The sequence below is a fragment of the Meleagris gallopavo genome, chromosome 10 (assembly GCF_000146605.3).
Source record: "Meleagris gallopavo isolate NT-WF06-2002-E0010 breed Aviagen turkey brand Nicholas breeding stock chromosome 10, Turkey_5.1, whole genome shotgun sequence".
In the NCBI taxonomy this organism is placed as follows: Eukaryota; Metazoa; Chordata; class Aves; order Galliformes; family Phasianidae; genus Meleagris; species Meleagris gallopavo.
Window position 1 is genome coordinate 19,287,307 of NC_015020.2, and position 24,344 is coordinate 19,311,650.

The 24,344-nt window shown below is 45.0% G+C and overlaps 1 protein-coding gene across 1 annotated transcript in view; it reads left to right on the top strand.

Moving 5' to 3' along the window:
• Positions 1–24,344, top strand: part of ROR1 (receptor tyrosine kinase like orphan receptor 1) — a 47,530-nt gene that overhangs the window by 15,897 nt on the left and 7,289 nt on the right. The window contains exons 4-7 of the mRNA XM_031554982.1: positions 7–37; positions 20,592–20,719; positions 21,370–21,687; positions 22,526–22,771. Coding sequence (XP_031410842.1) covers positions 7–37; positions 20,592–20,719; positions 21,370–21,687; positions 22,526–22,771 — 723 coding nt within the window. The remainder of the gene's footprint in view (positions 1–6; positions 38–20,591; positions 20,720–21,369; positions 21,688–22,525; positions 22,772–24,344) is intronic.

Sequence of the window (24,344 nt, forward strand, 5' to 3'; positions counted from 1 at the left end):
TTCCAGGTCCCCCACCAACAGCAAGTCCAGGATCATCGTAAGTTGTTTCATGTCTCTTAAGTCGATTCATTAATCTTGCATTTCAGCAGTCAGAAGTTCATTTTTCATTTTGTGTGACAGAAGCACTTTTACATTCCACTTTAAGTCAGATAGGATCATAATTTATTGTAACTGAATTATCTGTCTCATAGATAAATTTTCATGTTATCATGTCAACTCCTATTTCTTAAGCTAGACTTCTTATTTTCCAGTATTATTTCCTTTAGGTCCCCTGGTGCCTTCAGCCTTTGAACTGATTTCAGTGTACATACAGAATGCACTGTATGAGGTGAAACCGACCTTCTCAGTCATAGCCCAGTATGGATAATATTTGACTAAGCAGATGTTACTACCTAGGGGATTTTTACTAATTTAATGGAACTGATGGTCATAACCTGGATGTGTCCATCTGTAAGTGTGTTAGTAAATAGTTATAAAACTCCTTAAAGATCAGGTATGTGGGTGTGAGCAGTGGCTGTATTCACAGCAGCTCCCCTCTATCCTGGAATCCATAATCTGCCACTGGCTCTGAGCAGTTGCCACCTTGAGTTTGGCACTGGAGCTTCTGTCAGTGGTAAGCTTTGAGAACATATCAGTCTCTTATTTCAAGATACATGACCGAACTTGCTCACCTTTTATAATCTCCCATTATTTTCGAGTCTGATCTTCAGCTGTTCAGAATTTTGTCAGTAATGTTATGATTGTGTGTCCAGCTTATTCACACCTTGCACATATGAAGTAATGCTGAAAACCCACCTGCCCTGATGATGAAGCTGTGAATATCTCTGACTGCCTGTATAGAAGATCGTTCACAAACTATTGCAGAGTATAAATTAGGGAAACCATCTGACCACAAAAGGACATGCTAGGATGCCCTCTAATGGAACGCTATAAAATGTGGTTTTGTCTTTTCAGGGTACCTGCAATGAAGTTACTGGTTTTGTTTAGGAAGGGGAGCTCTTTGCTGGGACTCAGAGCCCTCGTTGTAAATGTGGTGCTGTGGGGAGCAAAGCTGCACTGTGGGAGGTGGAGGCTGCTGTGCACTTCAGCAGTTGGGAGATGTTTGTAATGATTTGGGAAGGTATGCATTTTGCATCTGCTTCTGCCAAGTTTGGAGTTTCTAAAATTTGTAAGGTGAAGCAAAGCTGTCAGAAACCCATAGGAGAGCAGTGTGAGCACAGAAGGCAGGGAGCTGTGCTGGAATTTTGCTGTCTGGGCTGCTGAGGATTGCCTTCTGTGTTGTTTTGTTTTTGTTTTTTTTAACAAAATTGGTTTGGGAACCTTTTTCCAGTTTCTCCTTCTGGTAATTTATCTCTTCACTAAAAGCCTCACCCATTTGTAGGGAAGTGACAGCAAATGTTCCCATTAATTCAGGGAGAGTCAGACTGAGCTCTAGGGTAATGCCTGCACATCATCATCCACAAGGGAAAAGACAAACTACTTCTGCTGTTTGTTTTTTTTTTTCCTCTGTATGCTCCGTATCAAACATTACATTGACTTTAAAGGGATCCAATCCAGGATTTTCATTTTGCTCTCAGCATGTCCTGCCCATTGTTACACAGGGCTATGAGCGCAAAGACGTGAAAAGGTGAAAATAAAGTGAGACTTCCTCTGCAGTAGTCCACTTTACAATCGTGCCTTTAAAATTTGTAACCAAGAAAGATATTTAATCACACTTCATTACCCTGAAAGGTTGTGGGTCTGTCTGATGAGAGGACGCATTGTTCTAAACTTTGGAGGGTAACATATCCAAAGAAACGTGCGCGGGCATCTCTGTTCTACTGAATGGGGAACGTTTACATTCCTGTAGAAGCCAACCAGATTTAATCTGTGAAATGAGAGAATCAGGAAGAAGCTTATGACAGAGGAATGATAAACTCGGAGCTCGTACTAAATCGGAGTAGAAAAAATGTCAGTGGGTCGTCGTGAACCTGGTTCATATCTGCTGCCAGTGGCACGAGTGCAACAGCCTCGTGGATAGCAGCGCTTGGCGAGTTCCAGCTGGACTGAGCTGAGCTGCAAAGAGAAACTGCGTGTTGTGGAATGCAGGAGGAGGGCTGTTTGCTGTTCTTTCCACGCAAAAAATATCTTGAAATATCATATGTAGTATGCTCTTCATGCAAACTAGCAAACAAATTATTAGCTATGGAATAAACGGAAATTTGGTGAAGTGTGTGTGTTCAGAGCGATTCCACGTTACGTAGGGAAGTGCCACAAAGAAGTGTTTGAAGGGGTACTGATTAAAGGCAGCAGTGCTCTTTGTCGTAGGGGAACAGAACATCCTCAACAGCTCTGGTGAGCTTTCTTATCCGAAAATATTTATTGACATTCTAGAGGCTAATAGGTCTTAAATATGAAGACAGCCTGGAGACCATTCCCTGCAGGATTCATTCTTCGGTAGAGCTTGTGCTTTATCAGCATGACTTTCTTCACAATCAGCCAAATGGATGGCAAGTAGCAGTCGTCCTCGCTGGCTGTGCTTTTCCCATGTTGTCTTTATTAATCTACCATGAGAGGAAGGTTCTGTTCATTTGAGGATTTAATTGGAGGATCATGTTTTTAAAAAAATCCATATGCTCAGCACTTTTCTTCGTATAATTTATAGGTGCAGAGTTCTGCACTTACGTGTTGGCAGAAAAATAGATGGGCCAACTGTAGCTTAAAAAATAAAAAGGTTAAATGGATAACTTCTGGAAAAGAAGACAGGCAATGCGAGAAAACATCTTAATTCTCACATGTGTTATATCCTTATTCTTTTTGCTTTCCTCAAACACTGCTATGGTTACTTAGAGCCAAACGTCTGCTTGCAAACCGGTCCGAAGCAAATGAAAGGAGCTCCAGCAGCAGCGTGCCGCCGCCATCCATCGGGGAGCGAGGACAGAGGTATTGCTGTAGTGCAAAGCCTGACTGACCCGAGCGTCCTTCCTTCAGCTCTCTGGTGTTTGGCAAAGGTCAGCTTTAAAGCCTTATCTGCAGGGCCGAGGAGCTGCATTCCATTGACATGCTCTGCTGCTCGATATGAGTAACACAGCGTAAATATGCTTCTCTTTATTTTTTTTCTTTAGCAAAACCACACTCCTGCTTTATAAATAAATTGTTATTTTATCTTTGTTCTGCCAGAAGGTGCTACAGATACAGGGCCCATTCCAGGCACCCAGTGAGCTGAAGGCAGAGTGTGAACGCTGCTGTGCGCAGCCCGGCTGTGTGCCTGGAGCGGGGCGGCCCTGTGGGCTGAAATAGATTCCATGAAGTGGGGGCTGTCAAGGGCACCTCCAGAGCAGGCAGCAGCCAGGGGCTCCTCATCCGGCTGGTAATTCAGATCCTGCTTGGCTCTTGGTGTGAAAGTCCAAATCTACTTATTTAGCACTTTTATTTTTTCCTTTAGTATTGAAGTTCTGATGTTTCGTGTCGCTTTGAAACATTTTTGTCAAGGTTTGGTCCTTTAAGGATGTGGCAGCGTGCATCCCAACCTCAGGTCTCTCCAGGGGCTGTAGAGAAAGGGCTGAGCGCAGCAGATTCCAGGCAGTGAGAAAATTCTGTGTAACAGTAGAGATCATTTGGCCTGGAGAATCGTTGTGCGTTCAGTTCTTCCCCACAATTATTATTGTGCATTTTTCCTCTGTCTGTATTGTTTCCACTACCTGGAGCGATGCTCTGTGTTTGCCTTGAACTTCTCTTGCTTGTTCCAGGAAGAATCCTGGGTGTGAGTTGCTGGGGGTTGAGCAGGGGGAGCTCACTTGTACTCTGCTCAGGAGCTGCTGTATTAGGAGAGAAAACAGAAATGCCTTTCTTTATAATCCAGTCTAAAAATGGACTAGATAAAACCCATTGGCATGTTGTTCAATGGGAAGAGTTCAGGAAAATGTCAACTCTGTGTTGAAGTTGTGCAAAAAAAGTGCAAAATCTGTTGTTTCGTGAGCACATTTTGAAAGATCCTTCCTGCAGGTGACGTGCAGCACCTGGCAGGACGGGCTTCTGGCCTTAGTGCAGTGGAGCCATGGGAAGAAAAGCACAGCACCTCTTAGTAGTGTTCTGTAAGTTCACAAGATGTGGTGTTTTAGCTGTTGAAGGCCAAAAATGCCTATCCCATCAGCATTACTGCTGTGGGATGTGCAGTCTGTGCTGTGTGGCAGAGACAGTGCATCTGGTGTCAGGGCTGCCCTCTGACTCTTCGCAGGGCCGTGTGTGTATGCAAGCAAAGTAGGGCATTGTTTGCTCTTTATTTAACCACTCGGAGTGAGGAGAAGAGGCAAAGAGGAGAGGAGAGCGCTGTAATTTTAAGGGGCATTTGATTCATAAAATCAAATGGGGTTTGTGCTTCCCAGAAATAGCTTGCAAGGCTTGTGAAACCACAAACCCCGCAGGATTCTCCCATCCTCTTTTTCAGTGATTAAGATTTTTATGTTTTTTTTTTTTTTTTTTTCCTAGTTAAACACATCTGGGATTTTTAGTAGAACAGATCTTTTGTACAGTGGCTCCATGTGGCTGGATGTCAGCATAGTTCTCTTCAGCAAGAAAACACATAACCACTGGCCAGCATCCAGGTGAGACTTGGCCAACTGTGTGTTTGACTGAGCATTTCACAGAGGCTTCTTTTGACCTGAGAAGTTAAATTTCATAGAAAAAGATCCCAAAAACTGTAAAGAGGAAAGAGTAGATTCACCAGGGAGCTGCTTCAGAGCATCCTGAGCCCAACCCTGTTGCTGCTGCCCACTGCACCCACGCTTAGCCCAGTGCTGGAACAGCTTTCCTTGCTGTCATTGCCACCAGCGCTGCTTTTGGTGTCTGTGGAAGTGCTGAGTGAGGACTGAAGGCAAATCCCACAGGTCTGGGGGCTGGCTCCTTTATAGCCCTTGTGCGTGTTGGTGCAGATGCCACAGGGCAGACTTTGAGTGGGATATTGTACATGGAGGCCAATATAAATACATTTGTGCAAAACAGTTGTGCAGTGTGAAGATGAAGTTGGAGTGGCTGATGCTGACAGAAACCACGTTATGTTCTGTTGCATTACTTCACTTGACTGCAAGTAATACCTCCGTGGTTTTGCCAGGGTATGAGAGCCAAATTAACTGCTGCGGGCCTGCTGGTTGTGGAAATGAAGTATTTCCAGGAAAGGCTGCTTTTTGCTGTGCCTTTGATCTGCGCACTTATCTGCTAGGCACTGTCTCATCTTCTCCCTGGTTACTCCTGTGTGATTTTCTGGTGATATTCCTATGGCATCAGGAGTTAATAGGGGGACTGCTGAGGCTCCTGGGCCAGGAGGGGCTGTGGTCATGGGCAACCCTGAGCAAGCAAACATCAAGTGGAAACCTCTGGGTGAATGTAGCACTGCATTTAGGGTGCTGTATTTATGTCTGGTAGTAAATGAATTGGTTACAGCCAGTGTTGTACTGCATTTTATCTACTTCGAGGTACTTATGTAGCTAAATATACACATTATCTGGGAACTCCAGGCTCCTTTGCCTCTTTACCTTTTCTTATCTCCCAGACTACATAAGTGAAGCTGAGCCACAGTAAGATTGAAGGTGTGCTCAGTTGCCTTCACTGCTTTCTGCTGGTTCAGATGCCACAGAAATCATGCTGGTCCCCCTGTCTGGGTCTGACACCAATGGGTAGTTTGCCCAAGATTTTATGTATGTGGTAACGAAGCAGAGAACTGAGTTCTGGAGGCCCAGCACAACGCCCGTGCTAATGGGTTATTGTTGTCTGCTATGGCTGTGCATCAGCTATGGGCTTTCATGTGAGCAGTGATGCAAAAATGTGAGGTCTGTGCCACAGAGCTCTTAGCCCAGCTCTTATTAATAGAGAGGGTGAAATTGGAGTTTGTTATGCTGTGGTAAATCTGCAGAAAAGAAGCTGGCCTGGAGTTTGGAGTGAGATTTAACTTAGCGCTTTTCCCTTTTGAAAAGGTACCTGATAAATACTATTACCTATTTTAATTGAAGTGTTCCACCCCTATCTGTCGTGTAGTAAGAGCAGAAAGCCCTTCTGTCTTCAAGAGGTCTGAAGGAAAGGTATGACACGAGATGGAGACATAGCAGTGTTATCTGAAAACAAATTAATCACACTGATGTCGATATCTTTAAAGTGGGGAGAGAGAAGGGAGCAGAATGCATTATGATTTGGACATTAGGAGCCAGAGTTGCCTAATGCGTTGTTATACTATGTAGGAAAAGACAATGCACTATTAAGAACTGTATCTGTTTTCCTTCTGTTCAGTATCACCCATAGCAACTACATAAGTAAACAAATGTTTGGGATAGAAACAGCCTTTGTGGAATGCTGCAGATGATATTTAAAGAGTGTTTGTGCTTTTATTCTGCGAGGCTTTGATATGACCCCATTGCACGGCTGGTAATGACGCTGCACACAGGGATTGTGGCAGGACCCCAGGAGAGCTGCGGGGCCCAAGAATGGATTTAGGAGCACACAGAAGCCTTGAAGGATACATAAAGTGCAGGAAGAGAATAAACTTTTCTTTCTTTCAGGAGTTTTGATGAATCATTAGAAAATTTGGCTTATATAAACACTTAAATCCTATAATTATATAAATTGAGCCCAAGTTACAGACTGTGGGCTTGCTTTTCTGATTTATTTTAGATGAGCAAAGTGAGGGTCATTTTGAAGTTTCTTTATTCTGTTTGGCAACAGAATGGGAAAAAAAATCATGAAAAGCTGAAAAGCTGCATTCCTTCCCCCACTCGTCTCCTGCAGCCTTTGGGGAACTGCATTTGTGGGGACCATCTTTAAGTGTTGCAAAAAAATCTGATCATTATGCACAGTTGGCAATCTGCGTCTGACAAAGTCTGTTAATAAACTGTAACTCTCGTGAGTTAAACCGAATAGTCAGACCTGCCAAGTATTGTTCTGTTAATGCTATAGATCCTTCGTGTTCCCCAGGGCCCTCTTCCCACTGAACTCTCTGGCAGGACAGCCTTGGTTGAGCACACGCTGGGATGGCCAACCCATGCTGCTAAGCTCCATGGTAGGGCTGCCACCAGGACCGCTTGGTTGGTAACAGAGAATTGCTCTTGATTAACAACGTTGTGCCTGCAGTATTTGGTTTCATTCGTTGTTGGAATGAAACTAAGAGCTTTAGGAAGTGCTGCACAGCCCCAGCCCAGCAAGTGCCCATTGGATGGGAGAAAGATCCCATCTCCCTTGTGGTCATTCCCAACAACAGCAGTTTTGTGGCCAAGTTCCTTCTAACCCAGAAACCCCTTCTGGAGCTGCTGTAAGTTTGCAGTGGCAATGTTGTCCAAACCACTGTATTTTTATGACACATTCCAGTTTTCAGAAGAGATGATGTTTTCTAAGACAATTCCCATCCAAACAAAGTCTCAGCTAGTTCTAATCATAGTGATTTAAATGCCTGACAAGGATTTCTTTGAGCCCAAAGTCTGGGAGGCAAGATTCGACCATAGTACAGCAACAATGATATTCACCCTTCCCAGTCCATGTCAGGTTATGGTGCTGGCTAACAGAGCCTGTCCCAGGCTGCTTTTTGGGGAAGGGCTGCCCTGAATGTTTATCTTGTCCTCAAAAAGGGCAATAAAAGATGATTTGGATGTTTGGGAGAGGGACTACAATTCATGTGTGAGGAGTCCAGGTGTGTTGTATTCAGACAGTGCGATATCTAAGGTTTCTAGCAGTTGTTCTGTCTGTGTGTAGTTACAGTACAGACCCTTCTCCAATTCTGCTTCTCTCTAAGAGCTGGGTACTGCTGTTCTGGGGATGGAGAGGTGAATTTTAAGATGGAACCCAAGTACCAAAGCCTCCTCCTTCCCAGTCCCAGACTTTGGGAGCTCTCCATTTTATTTTGGACATTCAGCATAAGAAATCAGTGTTACTTCTACAGCACTACAGTGCTACTTCTGTCCCATGGGACATAGGCTTAAAAGTCTTTCATTGTCTTGTTTTACCTGAAAGCCTGCACCTTCTGGTGGCTGAATGTTCTTGGGGTGCTTCACTGGGATCTGGCAGCCATGGGAGTTGGTCAGGTGGAAGGGATGAAAGAGGGAACAAACATTTCAGCAACCAGTTAACATCTGGGGTCATTTCCAAGGTGCACTGAGATAATGCTGTGCAGTAATGCCTTTAATTATAAGGGAAATCCTGTTTCAAGGTTTGTAATATTTCTGTGGTTGTAATAAAATACTCTGCAAAACCAGGTAGTAAAACCTCAGCAAGAAAATATCTTTTTCTTGTTTTGTTCTCGTACTTTAGTGCCCAGCTCCCACTGCTGTTCCTTAAAGAAATCTTCTCCTGATGTTTTCAGTTTGTGCTGATGGGGAACGGTGAGAGATCTGTTGGAGGTTCATCAGATCCCAATGGCGTGCAGCCACTCAGCCCAGGGCAAAGCTTTGTGCAGGTTTCTGCTCAGCCTGCTGCTGCTACTGGGCTGGAAACTGACTGACGAGGAAGCACTGAAAGCATTAGCAGTGAAAGCTTCTGTTGCTCGTGGTAGCAATTATTCAAGAGAAATAATAACAACAACAACAACAATAGTAATAACAACAATAATGATGATGAATTACAGTCCTACAAACATGCTGAGCTTGCAGTGCTGCACAGCATTGCGAGAATGTGTCCATCATCCAGCATCAGCTTCAGAGTTTACTTGGGGTTTGCACGGCCTGCAGCAGGAGCAGTGGTTCCAGTATTTATTCAGTCTAGTAAAAACATTACAAATGTGAATAAACCTGCTTTGACGCTGCTTTCAGTCCTGCCATGCAGTATAAAACCTTCAGAAGGGGTTTTCCAACCTTGATAAGATCGCTGCGTAGGCTGCCTGCGTGTAGTTACCTACTTGGTTGCAATTTGTGTTACTTCATCACAAAGTCATTAAGCACGAGGAAGATTATAAGGTGTTACGTTATTTATCCTGATAATTAAAAACACGCATGACACTCTGGCCTTGGCAGTTCAAAGCAGTAACCTGGGGCAAGTTCAAATACTGTAAAAGGAGTTAATCATCGATTTCAGAGTGCGTCAAGTTTATTGATCTTGTTAACAGGAAAATCCGTGTGTGGCTGCCTCGGTGGGGAAAGAAGGCAGTGATGTGAGCTGTGAGGAGTTGGATGCTGTTGTTGATGCCTGAGCCAACCACAGCCAGTGTTAAGCAAAAACGAATTGCAAATGTTACCCTGCCACAGTTTTCCAGGCAAATGTCTTGTGTCCATAAATGTACTTAGAACAAATTTTCTCTCAGTCATGATTTTGCTGGAGGAGAATGCACACGTTCTTTGCCGCAGTGCCATCCGGCAGCTGGCACCTACAGTACAAGTGAGCCCTGTCCCAGGGTCACAGCCACTTTTAGGGTGTCAGAGGTGAGAAGGGACTGCTGTGTAGTCCTCCATCTAACCAGCCTGTATGAGGGTGGCTGCACTTAGGTTGTCTTCCCCTCAGTCGTTACGCAGGTGCTGCAGTGCCAGAACCTCCAGGCATCACAGCAGGAGTGGGATGTTAGCCCAGGAGCAGGATCTCTTGAGCTCACTTTGTTGAAAAGATGGGATTTCAGTAGCTCTCTTAAGTTGCCTTCTTAGAAGGTAGTTACGTAAATCACTTCTACATTTTATCTGCATTATTATTGGTGGTTCTACCATTTCCAACTTGCGAGAAGGAAGTATGAATTGTTTTAGAATCTCTTAATCTGGAAGCACTAAAAGCATGGCAAAGCCCTTTTCTTTACTACTTGCAGCTAAACTGTTTTCTGAGTCCTCCTGGTGGGACTTCTGCTTCTTGAGGCAATTTTTGGCATTTATTGAATCTTTGGTGGTGTCAGTATGTCCCTCCCTATGGATGCAGATGCCTGAGCGCAGCCAGCAGGTGAGGACCTGGACTTCAATGTGAATAGTATTTACATGAACAAAAGATAATGAGCAACTATGATTTTAGCAATGAGAAATGCAGAGGAGTGATCTGGGGAATGTTTGCTTGCACAGGGAGCTGGTTTGGAGGCCATAGCTGACATCAGGAGCTGCACTGAGCCAGATTCTCTGACTCAGCTGATAGGGATAAACCCAGAGCAGCTCCTGGATGTCTGCAGAGCTGCCCTGTCTTCTTCTGAGTGTGAAGACACACACAGGAATGTTAGCCCACCTGCGACACAAAAGGTGTTTTTATGGGACAAAACAGACAAATATAATCATGCCAAAGTACCCCAACAGGATAAATGGAACAATGGTATACAAGTACTGGTGCCTCCTCGGGTTCTTACCTCATGCACAGTGTGCATAAATCACCTTCCCGCATGGGTGGTGTGTGTGCATGCCTTTTTAGATGAAGGTTGGCATAATCCTCATTTAATTTTTTATGCAGTCGTGAAATACTGTTAATGTGTTTTATGTTACCATACCATGATAAGAGTTAGTGTTGATACAAACCAGCATTTCACCCACTCAGAGATAAAATGCAGCTTTTAGATTTGATAAAGCACAACTGCAAAAGTGTGCCAGGACAGACTTTATTTAAGCAAGGCTTTAGGAACAGTTTTTGGAGCTACTTTTATCTGAAATAATATTTTTTCAGTGAGGGAATGCATTGATATCACTTACAATGTGCATGTAACTTTATCGATACCAATTAATTTCAGAATTACAGCTGAAATGTTGTGTCCCGTGGCTCAACCCACTGTGCTGAGCCTGGGAGCAAACCCTACCAAGGAGTGGTGCAGCTGGGTGCTGTCAGGGCTCCAAATGTCCTCAGCATCAACGTATGGAAGAGATTGCTCGCAAATTGTCTTAGAATTCTGTCATCCATACATGGTGGTAAGTTAGCATAATTACTGCTAATGCAAAGCTTCATCAAATTGGTATCTTCAGTTGCTGGCATGCTGGAGTAACAATAATAGTAATAAGTAAACAGCATAGTTTTTATGTCTTGGTAAATATCAGGTAGTTGTGTATCTTGCAACCAGTCCAGAAAAATATATAACTTTTTCTTCTTCTGCCATTTGAACAAGAAGAAACAGTGCTGATTTGGGAAGCAGGAAGGTGGTTTATTTCCCCTTGAATAGCAGCTATTGGCTGCAAATGAACTGCCAGATGGCATTATCTTGCATGTTTTGTACAAACACCTTATTGCAAATGAGCTGGGTTTTCCTTTGAGTTCCTTGGACAAACATTTTAAGCTGGCAGTGTTTCTAACTGGTTGTCCTTGCAAGATCAGCCATGTTTCTTTCTTTACTTACCGCCGCGAGAAATAGAAAAATCTAAGGGAGGTCAGAATTTACTTAATTATTCTTTCAGTGCTCCTGCACTAAAATAGGAGGGAAGGTGTGTTCAGTGTTCATTCTTTCAGGGTAGCAGGAGAAAATGGCAGCGACTGCCTCTTTTGCTGAGAAGTTTGGGGTGATATCTGGCCCATTTCTGAAGAGGCAGCCGCCATTTTTACACAGCTCTTTCTTCAGATCAGGACCTCTGTAATTTAGGGTGGGCATCCTACTCAAGGCTGACTGAAATAGGAATCTTCTGGTCCCACTTACTGAAGTGTGACTGCTTCATGCTGCACTGTGCAGTGAGGTGTAATGCTCCCAGAGAAAGCAAACAAGTTCCCTATGCCTTATTCTATTACCTTTAGGGAGTGGATGGACAGATCTTAATTTTCACCGAAGCATATTTTCCCTCATGTTTGTTGTCTTAAGAATGAGTTTCTTATCTCGAAAGCAATCTTTTTTCAGAAGGCATTCTCAGTGCAATGTAACTCATGGTACCCTTTAAAGCAGACTGGCTATTCCCAGCTGGGTAGCCTCTATTTATGTGTGTCTGTCAGTAGCAGAATTTATGATAGACCTGCGAGTTATGTGAACTTTAAATGTTTTCACAGTTGTTAAACTTGACCAACTATTTCAAATAAGACTAACTGCTTAAAATGGTCTGGGGCTTACCAGCTACCCCCAGCCAAAGCACAGCATTATGCTCATCAACTCAGCAACCCCCAGACTGTTCATCAGCAGGGAAAAATGCTGCCTTCGTACCTTGACAGGATTCCTAAGAAAGCCCTGTAGAAAAATGTGTTTTCCACTGGATTTTTTAGAGGAGTCTGGAATGTCAGGTCATCTTTTTCCACATAATCACTCTCCATCCAGTGTCCTTGCTTTGAAGTGCTCAGCCCAGCAGAAAGGGCTGTGTATACATTCAGGGCTGGAGTTACCACATCAAGAGGAGCAAGGCTACGTACCTGCACAGGTAGTTAGTTACCTCAGTTTGTGTCTGCTGTAGGAGTGGGGCATCCAGCAGCCATCTGTTTGGGTCTGGGTGTGCTGAGATCTGTGCCTGTGGGCAGGCAGCCCTTGCACAGAGTGTGCCCCAGCACCCCCTGGGCAGAGCTAAGCAGCTTCACCAGCATCTCTGTCAGCTTTGTTAAGTAAAAGGAGAAGTAAAATAGCTAATTTTGCAGGGAGCTTAAGCTTGTGGTGGTTACTCTTATATTTGTAGTGACTGCAGGCTGTAGTGGTTATTGATGGGTGCAAATTTTTGGTCGAATAATAGTTTAAACAAGCTAACATTATACGTATTATTTTTAATTAACTTCTACTGAGGCATGTGTTTCACTTTTAATTCAAGTGTCAGATTTGTGAAGTCTGTTTTTCATCATGCGTAAGGTTAAAATATTAGGTCACCAGAAGAAAGACTTACTTGAGTCACATAAGACAAATTAAATGTTAGAAGGAAGGAGAGGGGAGGGAGGAGAAGAAAAAAAAAGAAGTTGTGACTTAAGAAAATAAGGTAGAGCAGGAAAAGGTTAGTGAGAGATAAAATGTGCTGCAGAAGTCCTCAAACTCCTTTTGTAGCATTCAGATTTGGCTCATGGTGCCACAGAAGATTTAGTATCAGTTATAAATAAATAGTTCAGAGCTGTATTTGCAGTGTCATGAAGCAGAGGAAGGAGTGGGATGTTGACTTCTGCAGGGAGTCCCTGTGGGCAGCGAACAATCTGCACTAGTTTTAGCAAGGAATGAAACGGGTCTTTAAGGCACATCACTGGAGAATAAGATGTTTGGGTGTCTTCTGTGGGAGAGAAAGCAAATAATTTGTAGATTGGAAAATGAGCTTGAAAATGAACTTACTTTCCCACGTTATTGAAATGGTCTATGTGTTAGTACCATAAAAATACATTTTGTTTTGAATTAAATATTTGCATTTGTGATATTTTAATTTATGAACGTGTATTATTTCCCGTTGTTCTGGAAGACAACTATCCTACTGCAAAAGCTGGTATCATACAGCAGCGAACACATTCTCTTGCTGAATGTTTCAGTTGTTGATAATGAGTAAGCAGTTGTGGGACAGACAAGAATCATTAGCAGTGCTAACTGGAAAGTTTAAAATGTTAGTTTTTCCAAAAAAGAAGGGACCCCTGACAAAGGAGATTTAATGTAAAGCAAGCAAAAAGGTGTTACTTAAAACTTTGTTATTATTCTCAGTCTTTTCTAATCACAGGGGTTCAAAGTGCCCTTTCTCTGCTGTTTTTTCAGAGCAGCACACCTCAGAGGACCCAGCTCCTTATACATTACAGCCAGGTTCTGCCATGCGTTTGATGTAAAGAGAGCTTCTCTTGTGGTATCAGTTGCATGAACACTCACTCTGAGGCCCCGTTATGCTTATAAAGGGGCAGTTAAATATTGGGGAATAAAGCCCTTAATGTCCAGAAGAAGCCATTTGAAAGGTGTCTGAACCCTGACTGTATTTCTGCTGCATTTAAAGTTGCTGGGGTTTGTTGTTTTTTTTTTAAATACATCACCTTTCTGTGAATTTTATGGGGGAGGGAATCCAGTTTGTGGCGAGGAGGCACACAATGTAATCTCCAATTTATTTTATGGCAGAAAGAAAAGTAAATGACCTTCTTCATGTGACTAAGTAATGAATAAATTTCTTGATATTGAGGACTTCTATCTGACAAGAGACAGAATGTGAACTAAGTGTGTCCTTAGTGATTTGTGTCACTGTTTGTGCTCCTGGTGTGAGCCCCAGGGAGATCCCTGAGGGGCAGGGGTTGATTGTTCTCCTGTTCCGTTGTCAAAAAGTACCTCGTGCTGTATTAATTCTCCTAAAAGGCAATGCTAAAAGTGGAGAGTCTCCAGGGAACATCAGCATCCTGGCCAGGGCACTCGCTCAAATAGCTGCAGTGTCTGTGAAAGCCGAGAGATGGTTGATGTAGGAGCACCTTTGGATCTGGAGGCTTTTTATTGCTCACACAAAGAGTCCTGCACCAACTCATGGCAGCGGCTTGGTCATACTGTTTGAGGGTTGCTCCCTGGTGAGATGGATGTAGATGGGATGTGGTCTGGTCCAATTCATTTGCACCTGGTCACCGTCAGACAGGCCTGGTATGGCTCCTATAGCCTGGTATGGCTCCTTGCGGCCTGGTAGTGCTCCCGTGGCCTGGTATGGCTCCTATAGCCTGGTGTGGCTCCCTGCGGCCTGGTATGGCTCCCATGGCCTGGTATGGCTCCTTGTGGCCTGGTATGGCTCCCATGGCCTGGTATGGCTCCTATAGCCTGGTGTGGCTCCCTGTGGCCTGGTATGGCTCCCATGGCCTGGTATGGCTCCTTGTGGCCTGGTATGGCTCCCATGGCCTGGTATGGCTCCTATAGCCTGGTATGGCTCTTTGCGGCCTGGTATGGCTCCCATGGCCTGGTATGGCTCCTTATAGCCTGGTATGGCTTCTTGTGGCCTGGTAGTGCTCCCATAGCCTGGTATTGCTCCCATGGTCTGGTTTTGCTCTTGCAGCTTGGTATCACTCCTGTGGCCTGGCACTCCTGCAGAATGGCTGCAGCAGAATGATGGTGTGCAGCAGACAAGCGTTCCATCAAGTCCTCCTTATCTAAAGGTTAATGCCTGATGAGAGGCGGATAAGGGATGTGTATGTGAGATCATTGTGGTTCCGTGAGAGTCCAGGGGGAAAGAGCGTGTTTGGCTGTGCAGCACAAAGCTTTGCTACAAGAGGCAACGCTTAGCACTTGTAATCTTATCCTGCCTGACTGCTCTTCAAAAACATGTTACATTTTTTCTCCTGCATCTCAAAACTTGGACAAAGCGACCTTCCAAACATAACCCTAAAATAGCTTTGTCAAACAGAACATAAGTGCGAGAAGTTTCCTGCCATTTCCCTAACTGCGAGCATATGATTTGCAGTTCATCTTGAATAATGATGTAACAGATGTGCCAGGAAAGATCCAAGCACTGTTACCAGGGTCGTTCCCTAACCAGCTGCAGCTGCCGAGCCAGCACACCGCCCAGCCCGTACATGGGGCCACTGCCTGTGCGAGAGGAGTTTGGGAGGCAGGGGTTGTTATATAGAGTGTTTAAGAGGAGAAAAAGAGTGAATCTCAGAGGCTAACATCCCAGATAATTTGGTTGGTTTTGGTCAGTACTAAAATCCAGTTCATGACCACAGGTTTGAGATCATCTAAGCAGCTTTTCCTTTCCAAAAATGAATGATTTTGATAGAGACACTATAAAATTTCCATACAGTGACAAAAAAAGCATGCAGTTGTGAATTGGTGCATCCTTGCCAAGGGATTAATTGTGTGGGAGTTGTACTTTATCAAGCTTCCAAACTGTGGGTTCCGCAGTGCTGCCCGCCTTTGGTTAGCAGAACCATTTGTGGTTCCAGCTGCCTTCCAGCACCCAGATCCCTGGCCAGAAGTGAGCAGGGTGGTGAGCGCAATGTTTGGCAGCCCCAAGCATATGACTGGGAGACTTAGGGTGACCAGGGAGCTCTGGCTGTCCCAATTTTAGCAGGGAATGGCCATCATGTGGCCACAGAGCTGGCCTGGGCCACTGGCTGCCCTCCCTGTGCTGAGCCCTGCAGAGCAGCAGCCCAAAGGCACATCCATGTCTGATGCTGTATCCATGTCCGGGTTGGAGGCATCACATAGAACCAGCTGTCAGTGGGGAAGAGAAGTAACAAATAACTAAATGAAGTCACTGCTCAGGCAGATCATACTTTCCCATTGAATTATTTTTTGATTATGGTTGGGAAAGAGGTGTCTCAGTGGTGCTGTGGGACTCTGTAAATGTAACGATGACAAAACCCAGCATTATTAATTTTTTATTTTACGCCCTTGCATTTTTAGTGAGCTGGTTAAACCCTAGCTGCCCCGTGATTTTAGAGGGGTGTCAAAACGCCAATAGCTTATATTACACAGAACTTTTTCTTAAATTACACAGTGACGTGCAAGTCTGGGCAGTTCTCTTCTTTTTAGAAAGTAAAATGCAGCCTTCCCATTTCTGAAATACTGTTATGAAACAGAGCCAATACGTTCCCATTTTCAAAGTCAGGCACAAGCAATGGGTTTTTGCTCTTTGGAAAGTCTGACTGAATATTATTCATCTGTTTGCTTTAAGGGATATCTGCCAAGTAGAAACTCTGTACCTTTTATTCTGAGCAAAGCTGGAACACGAGTATGGAACAGAACACAATTTATTTGACAATGTAAAATAATTTATACAGCATTCAAGCATGCACAGAGGGTGTATTTGATACATGTAGTAATAAAAATTTATTGATACACCTTTTAACTAATTGCTAAATTTTATGGAGCAAATTTCTTCCCTCCATGCTGTTGCCCATCGGCGTTTGTTACGAACTCAACTCCTCCAAAGCAGCGCCATCATCACCCAGGCAGCAGGTTGCAGATGTGAAGTGTGTCAGTGCAGGTTTCAGCAGCAAGCAGGGCCCTCGTGGGGCAGCTGCTGAGGGGCACAGGGGTCTGCAGGGGTGGTGGGACCAGGCAGTGTTCCCTTGGAAGAGAAGGGCATAAAGCACTCAGTTGTCTGAGCTGGGTAGTGTTGGCTGCATTTTCCCATCACTGCTCTGCTGCTGGATATAAATTATTTAGATAAACAGCTGTGAGTAGTTGAGTGCTGTGGTAAAAAAATAAAAAATTAAGCAAGACAAAATGCCTTTCACTTTGTAAATGAGAAATTGTCTGAACAGCCTTCACACAGAACCAGCGCTATTCCTTCTCCACTGGGTAGATCTCAGAGATAATGCTGCATTTATTTGCTCTTCATACCTATTAGTGGTCCTAAAAAAAGTTTTGCACACACACCTTAATCCCGTGCTGGCTTTACATCACCATCTTCCACTGTCACTGCACATAACAGTGTCTTTCCCTTGCTGCTTTTCGTAAATCCTCATATAGCAGTGTGCCAGTGCTGTAAAGAGTGTCAGAAGGGAGAGAGCGGCTCCTATCTCTTCTCTTGGGACATTCAAAGCATTTGGGACCTGGGCTTGCCTTGTCCTCCATCTCTCATTTGCCCGAAAACATATACAAATGCTTTTGTGAGTCTTTCTCATCAAATAATCATGCAAATCCTACTCAAAGCTGGAAAAAAAAAAAAGAGAAATCCATGGGGTGTGGTGCAGAATTACACCATCTTTGGAGTATTTAACTTCAATAAATTGGATGTTATAAAAATAAATACAACATGATCTTGGAAGGTCCAGCTTTTCTATTAATTTATTCAATCTTTCATAGTAAAGTCTGGTAACAAAACTTCACTAAACTGAATTCCCGGGCCTGCTGTTGGTGTGAAACCCAATGAGTTCTTTCTCAGTTTTGTTTTGTGCTGTGACTTTGATTTTGTGCAGTCAGATATTTGAGGACACCTGAGTACAGTGTAAGCTTAATCTGTGGCACTGTTATCTCATGGAGCTAGAAGTGCTGGTGCATGGGGATCTGCAGCAGGATCTAATAGCGATGGGCAAGCTCCAAGATAAACATCAGGGTTGGTCTAGCAAACAGAGTGGAAACCAAACGTGAAAAGAAATAACATTAAAACAGTTAAGTGCTCTATCGTCTGTCAGGCATTAAAATCCAGTGCTTTCCTTCTTCTGTGTAGTCATTGTGAGGGTTTGTGAGGTGTGGGATGTGCAGGAGGTGGGGCAGTGTGTTTGTGTGTCTGTCCCCAGTCAGCAGTGCCCACAGGCATAGATTGTCTTCTCTCTCATTAGGACTTAAGCTTGTCTGTTGATTTTAACATGTTAATTGCAGAATGGCTCCTATTTTGCCTCCTGTTGAGCCACAGGACTCACCATGTTGCTGTGGGTGGGGTCACATCAGGACCATGAAGCACAGGAGGTGTGCATCGCATGGTTTTACGTAGGAGGAATCGGCGGCCTCGGCCTCCATCCATTCTGCATTTAATGGATGCAGAGGCAGAGGCAGCTGCCAGCTGGCAGCAGGAGGTGCGGATGTGTTAAGGCCAGGCAAGAGCTCTGTCCCACTCTGCTGCTCCCACTCCGTTTGATTTATCCTTCTGCCCCATCATGGAGCTGCTTTCCAAGACAATTCAAGGTAGTGCCTCCATGTGAGCCACTCATTTTCCATCGTCCCTCTCAAATTCCGCTCTGGCATGCAGAGGCTTTGGGATCTCAGCTCTCCTCTTTCCTCTAATCTTCACCTCCTGAGATAATCTCCCAAATCCTGCTCCTCGGGGCATTTCCATCAAGGTAAGCGGGTGGCCCTGCTCACCAGCAAGCCGCTCCACTGCAGCCATTGCACTTCAGTCTTCTTTAGTTCAAAGGTGAATCGCAGTGCGAGGGGAATTTGCTTTGCTGATGTTAACTGCATTCCTCCTGATTTTGTCTTCTCTAATTGAGTGTTTAAATTGTGCTGCTTGGTTGTCTATAAGAGCCGTTGTTGTTAGGGGCAGTCCTTGAGTTAAATCTCCTATTAAATTATAATACAATTTAAAAAAAATCTGAACTGTTAATAAGTAACGAGTTTTATTCTGTTTGGGCGTTAATTGATTAGAAGATGGAGCATTGGCTTCCAGAGCCTGGGGTAACTGCTGTGCTTTTCAGTGCATTTCAGCTGTTGCCCTTTCAGGAACCAGCGGAGGATTTTGGCCATATCCAACTGTGCAGAAACACGCCGATGTGCTCAGGTGTCTGCATCACCAATGCTGGCCAGCCTGTTGGCATTGGCTGTGCTCTACCCAGCACATCTCAGCCTACCACTGCTCTAGTTAATGAAGATCGATTTGCAGTGTAGAGAAGATGCCTTCACACTCCAATTTCCAGTATCCTTGAGAACATCTTGGGACCACCATCCAGTGACACCTGGGCCCCTTCCCACCCGTCTCTCAGCAGATGGCAGTTTGCTGTGGAAGGTTCCCACCTCCCATCCAGGCCTCTTCCCCATCCCCACTCCCAGTGCTGTGGGAGCCCCGGGCCCACGGTCCAGGAGCTGCAGAGAGCCGGGAGGTGTGTGGGGTGTCCCAAGGGGTGATCCCAGCACTTCTGCCCTCTAATCCCATTAGTGACAGGGCGCTGGGAGCCAGGCTGGACGCTGCTCTAAGCCCCGCACACAATGCAGGGTGACTTCAAAGCAGGACGTGCCATTTGCATTTCCAAGCTCTCACAGCCAAGGTCTCAGGGAGGGGATGAAAGTGGCTTTTGTTAAACCTAATAGCAGAGTTGATTAAAAAAGATGTGATTTTCCCCTATTAGCGGCATAGTCTGATTGTGCTGTTACGCCTTCAGTGTCTGGGGGAGGATGAATTTAGGGGAAAGAAATACAGAAAGTAAGTAACCTGTTGCCTAAGCCAGCTACGATCATACCTGGGGGTATTCCAATATCACTTTTCCTCACTTGAGACCCGTGTAGGAGCTGTCTTATGTGGGTATTGGCACAAATAGCAGAAAATATTAATGATTCATTAAGCTTCTCCCTGCACCGTGACCTCAGCAGGAGGTGGGTCCCAAATGTCTCCAACTGGGTTCTCAAAGTGAGAAAGTGAAAGGGCAGATTCTCGCCTGCAAACCCCTCGTGGAAACCCCCATAAAACTGTGTGCCAGCAGCGGGCTGTGCCTTACCTGCTCAAAGCAAGCAGTGCCTGCTCTGGTCTTCAGAGGCTTAGTCATTTCCTTTCTTTGCTTTGTTTGAAGAATATTGGCAAATAATTTCACATCTGGATTTATGCATTGAATGTCTCCTATAGTGTATAAAACAAAGCACCTAATGAAAGAAATCTGGCTTCTTAACTCCTGGTTTAGCTGTGGTTCTGTTTTAGCAATAACTGTTGCCACACCGGTTGAGGATTGAGGAAACATTTCCTATCTGGGGGCTGCGAGGGGTGTGATTTTCATATACACTTCTAATTTTGTCTCTGCCAGTGTAACTCTTCCTGCTGTGCTCATCACTGTTGAAGGACAGGTTTGGTTCAGCAATAGATACCCATTTTTACCACGCGGCTGAACACTCGGGATGTTGTGTGCCCCTTATATTCACTTCAGAATCATCTGTGAGCTCCCGAAAACTACCTGCGGCGCTGCGGGGATGCAGAGCCTGTGCCGTGCCCTCTGCACTACCTAAAGACCATATAATCCCTTATCACAGGCTCTTAATGGAGGCGAGGACGGCGTGCAGGCTCTGCACTGCGCCAGCATCCCCAGAACGAATCGCGGGCTGCAGGACAAACGCTGTGAGCCCCTCACGTCGGGCGCGGATAATCCGAGCGCCAGCACCCCGGAGGGACGTTTTGTTGCAGAATCGCGTGTGAAACATTTCACCCCTTTGTGTTTGTGATTGATTTCAGGGATGAGTACGAAGAGGATGGTTTTTGCCAGCCCTACCGGGGGATCGCTTGTGCACGGTTTATTGGAAATCGGACCATTTATATGGAGTCTTTGCATATGCAAGGTGAAATAGAAAATCAGATCACAGGTGGGTAAAAAATGCACGTCTGTTTCCCAGGAAACTTCTTCCAAAAAGCTGCTAATGCTTTATAAAGTGCAGTGCTGTTTTTTTTTTTGTTTGCTGCTGGTCCTCTGTTGCTGTGAGCTCCTCAGCACGGATACCAGTTTTCATGGAATCATAGAATGGTTGGGTTGAAAGGGACCTTTCAGATCATCTAATTCCAACCCCCTGCTATAGGCAGGAGCACCTCCCTCTAGACCAGGTTGCTCACAGCCCCATCCAGCCTGGCCTTGAATACCTCTGGGGAGTTTTGTCACTGTGCAGCCTGCAAGCACTTTGATTTTCACTTGTTGGGCCAAAGATATCCAAATATCCAGTGACTTTGCAAGCCATTGTAAATTACTTGGGGAAATAATGTATAATTAGATTTTGGGTTTTGGTAACGTGCTTAACATTAGGCCAGTGTTGAAAACCAGATGTGTTTTCTCTGTCAGCGAAATCAGCATCGTTAATAACTTTTAATGCAATTAGTGCTGTGTATTTCTGGAAGGTCTGTTCGTCACCTGGATGTCTGAAAGTAATAGCCACAGTGGGAAGGGAGGGCTGTGCTGGGAAGACGAAAGCACGGGAGTGAAATTCCCACCGGGTTGGGTAAAATCCTCTTGTATATTTTGCAGCTGCCTTCACCATGATTGGCACTTCCAGCCATTTGTCGGATAAATGCTCCCAGTTTGCTATTCCTTCACTCTGCCACTACGCCTTCCCCTACTGCGATGAGACTTCCCCAGCTCCCAAGCCACGAGACCTGTGCCGCGACGAATGTGAAATTCTGGAAAATGTCCTGTGTCAGACCGAGTATATTTTTGCTAGATCCAATCCCATGATTCTGATGAGATTAAAGCTGCCCAACTGTGAAGATCTTCCCCAGCCAGACAGCCCTGAAGCCGTCAATTGTATTCGGATTGGGATTCCCATGGCAGATCCCATAAATAAAAGTAAGTGAAAAGTGGTTGTATGTCCATGCAGAAAATGTAATGGTGAAGGGGGCGAAGCTGCTTGTGCCTCAGCGCTGGAGCTAGCGCTGAGTTGTGCATGGTGCATAGGCACTGTGCTTTACCACTCTCCCTTAGGGCATTTCTGCCCACACCAGTGTGACGTGGGCTAAATTCAGAAATATTTTTTCAGTTATTTCTTTAGCTGCGCCTGTGCTTACATCAGAATCCATTAATTTGCTTCTTACCTTTTGTAATTAATAAGTAGAGGGAAACAATAGCAGCGTAAGCATTTGAACAGTGGAGAATTAGAGAATTAGAGAACTGTTTGAGTTGGAAGGGACTCGTAAAGGTCATCAAGTCCAACTCCCCTGCCATGAACAGGATGTTCAGTGTTGGCAGCTTCAGGCTCCCTGTGCAGCTCCAGGTGCTTACCTGCAGCTCTGGGGTCCAGTCCAGGGCTGTCCCTACCTAATTCAGCCACCGAACTCAGCCTTCAGTCAGGCAGGTCTGCAGCCTGCTCCCAACCTTTATACATCTGAATAGCCAAGTATAACACATGGCTTCCACAAACTCTCCACCTTCATACGAAAATAATGGCTGCAATTCAGGTTCTTACTGTAGTTTTTACTTCTTTTGTGTATCTTATATTAAAAACGCTTGGCATAAGCTGTTTTCATTACAGAAGCATAAGCTTTAAATCCGCCCAGGAATGTGAATGCAAAGCAGGCCCCGCATTGCAGCCGCAGCAAATTGGAAGCCCGTGCTCCTGAGCTGCCTTCACCGGCCTCGGGCCAGAAGAAGCGTGCAAATCCTTGCTTTCTATTATCTTCTCTTCCAGATCACAAATGCTACAACAGCACAGGGGTGGACTACCGGGGCACAGTGAGTGTGACCAGGTCAGGGCGGCAGTGCCAGCCGTGGAACTCGCAGTACCCGCACACACACACCTTCACTGCCATCAGGTACCCGGAGCTCAATGGTGGGCACTCCTACTGCCGCAACCCCGGCAACCAGAAGGACGCCCCGTGGTGCTTCACCTTGGATGAGAATTTCAAGTCCGAGATCTGTGACGTCCCGGCATGTGGTAATTACATTTTTACCATAGGCATTTACTATATATTATCACAGAACATCCCCAGTTGGAGGGGACCCACAAGGTGCACTCAGCCCAGCCCCTGCACAGCAGCACCCAGCCCAGCTCTGTGCAGAGCGGTGTCCCAGCGCTCCCCCAGCTCCGGCAGCTCAGGGCCAACCCACTGCCCTGGGAGTGGTGCTGTGCCCACCGCCCTCTGGGGCTCAGCCTTTCCCTCACCCCCACCTGACCCTGCACTGTGAGCATTACTGCCTGTGCCACTGGCAAAGAAGTGGCATGAAAATGTTTTAGTAAGGAATAGCTCCCCTGGAGTTGGTAGCTCAGCCCAAGCATCCTGGGATTCCCAGGTAGCCATTGGACTCCTCAGTCCAAACAAAATGCCTTTTTAGTTTGTGTTTTCCAAACTGCCCTGGCTGCATTTTGGACTTGCAATAGGAATAAAAAACTGAGATTCAGATCACATTTTATTTTCCTTTTCTAAGACTTCTAAGGGGAAGTGGATTGCAGACCTAAACAAATGGTTCCTAATGGTTTAACCTGCATTAAAAAATAACAGTACCTATAGCATGCCAAGAAAAATAACAGCTATTTGCATGGTCATGCCAGAAATGCATGCAGAAATGTTCAGGAAATTCACAGTAGAAAGTTTCACACGCAATTCAGAGTTGCTTCCAGGTTGTGACAGCGACATTACCTTTTCCTTTGGAAAGGAGATACCTTTTAGTGTTACTGTTCAATAGCCAGAACCAAATGAAATTACTTCTGGTTATGGTTATGAACATTCCTGCAGTGAGACATGTGCCAAAGTCTTTTTCAATTAATGGAAAGATGGGAATCGATGCCAAAATGGGATCTAAATTATGTCTTTAGTGAAAGAATAGACTGGGGACAGGCAGACAGCTTGGGATCATCATGTGCATCACAAACCCCCTCTAAAATTCATATACACTTTTCAGTCCTTTATCTCTTTTCATGCTGTTTCAGTTCTACTATTTTTCTTGTTCATTAGGCACAGTGATGGACTGCACAAGAGTAGTTTAAGCTCTATAACCTGGACCCAGGCAGCAGTCAGGATGCTCCACAGGTCTGGTCAGCCCTGGGCTGTCGGCTCCATGAGCTGCAGGTGCCTGGGTTGGTCCAGGTGGGGAAACCTGGCACAGCCCTGTGCCCTCCATAGCGCATCTGGATAATTGGGTAATTAGGAGTTGCTGGAGAGGAGCTGCTTGCAAAGCCCCCTCTAGATGGGCTCTGAGATCCCAGGACTGTTTTGGTCTTTTGATGTGTACAATCTGAAAGCAGAACGCTTTTGGCTGTCTTGCAAGAGTCTCTGGTTTGAACATTTTACTAGATAATAAATGAGATAGGAATTCTTTGAGCCAGTCAGCCTAACAAGGGTTTTAATTACCTCTCACCATTCCCTTAAATGGTACTTGCTGTACAGCTGGATTGTATGGCATTATTATTTTAAGTACAGACAAATAGAGCTATATAAGATGAGTAGTAATTTAATTGTTGAATGCTAATCAGCATATTAAAACCCAAATACCAAGTGGGACTTGCATTC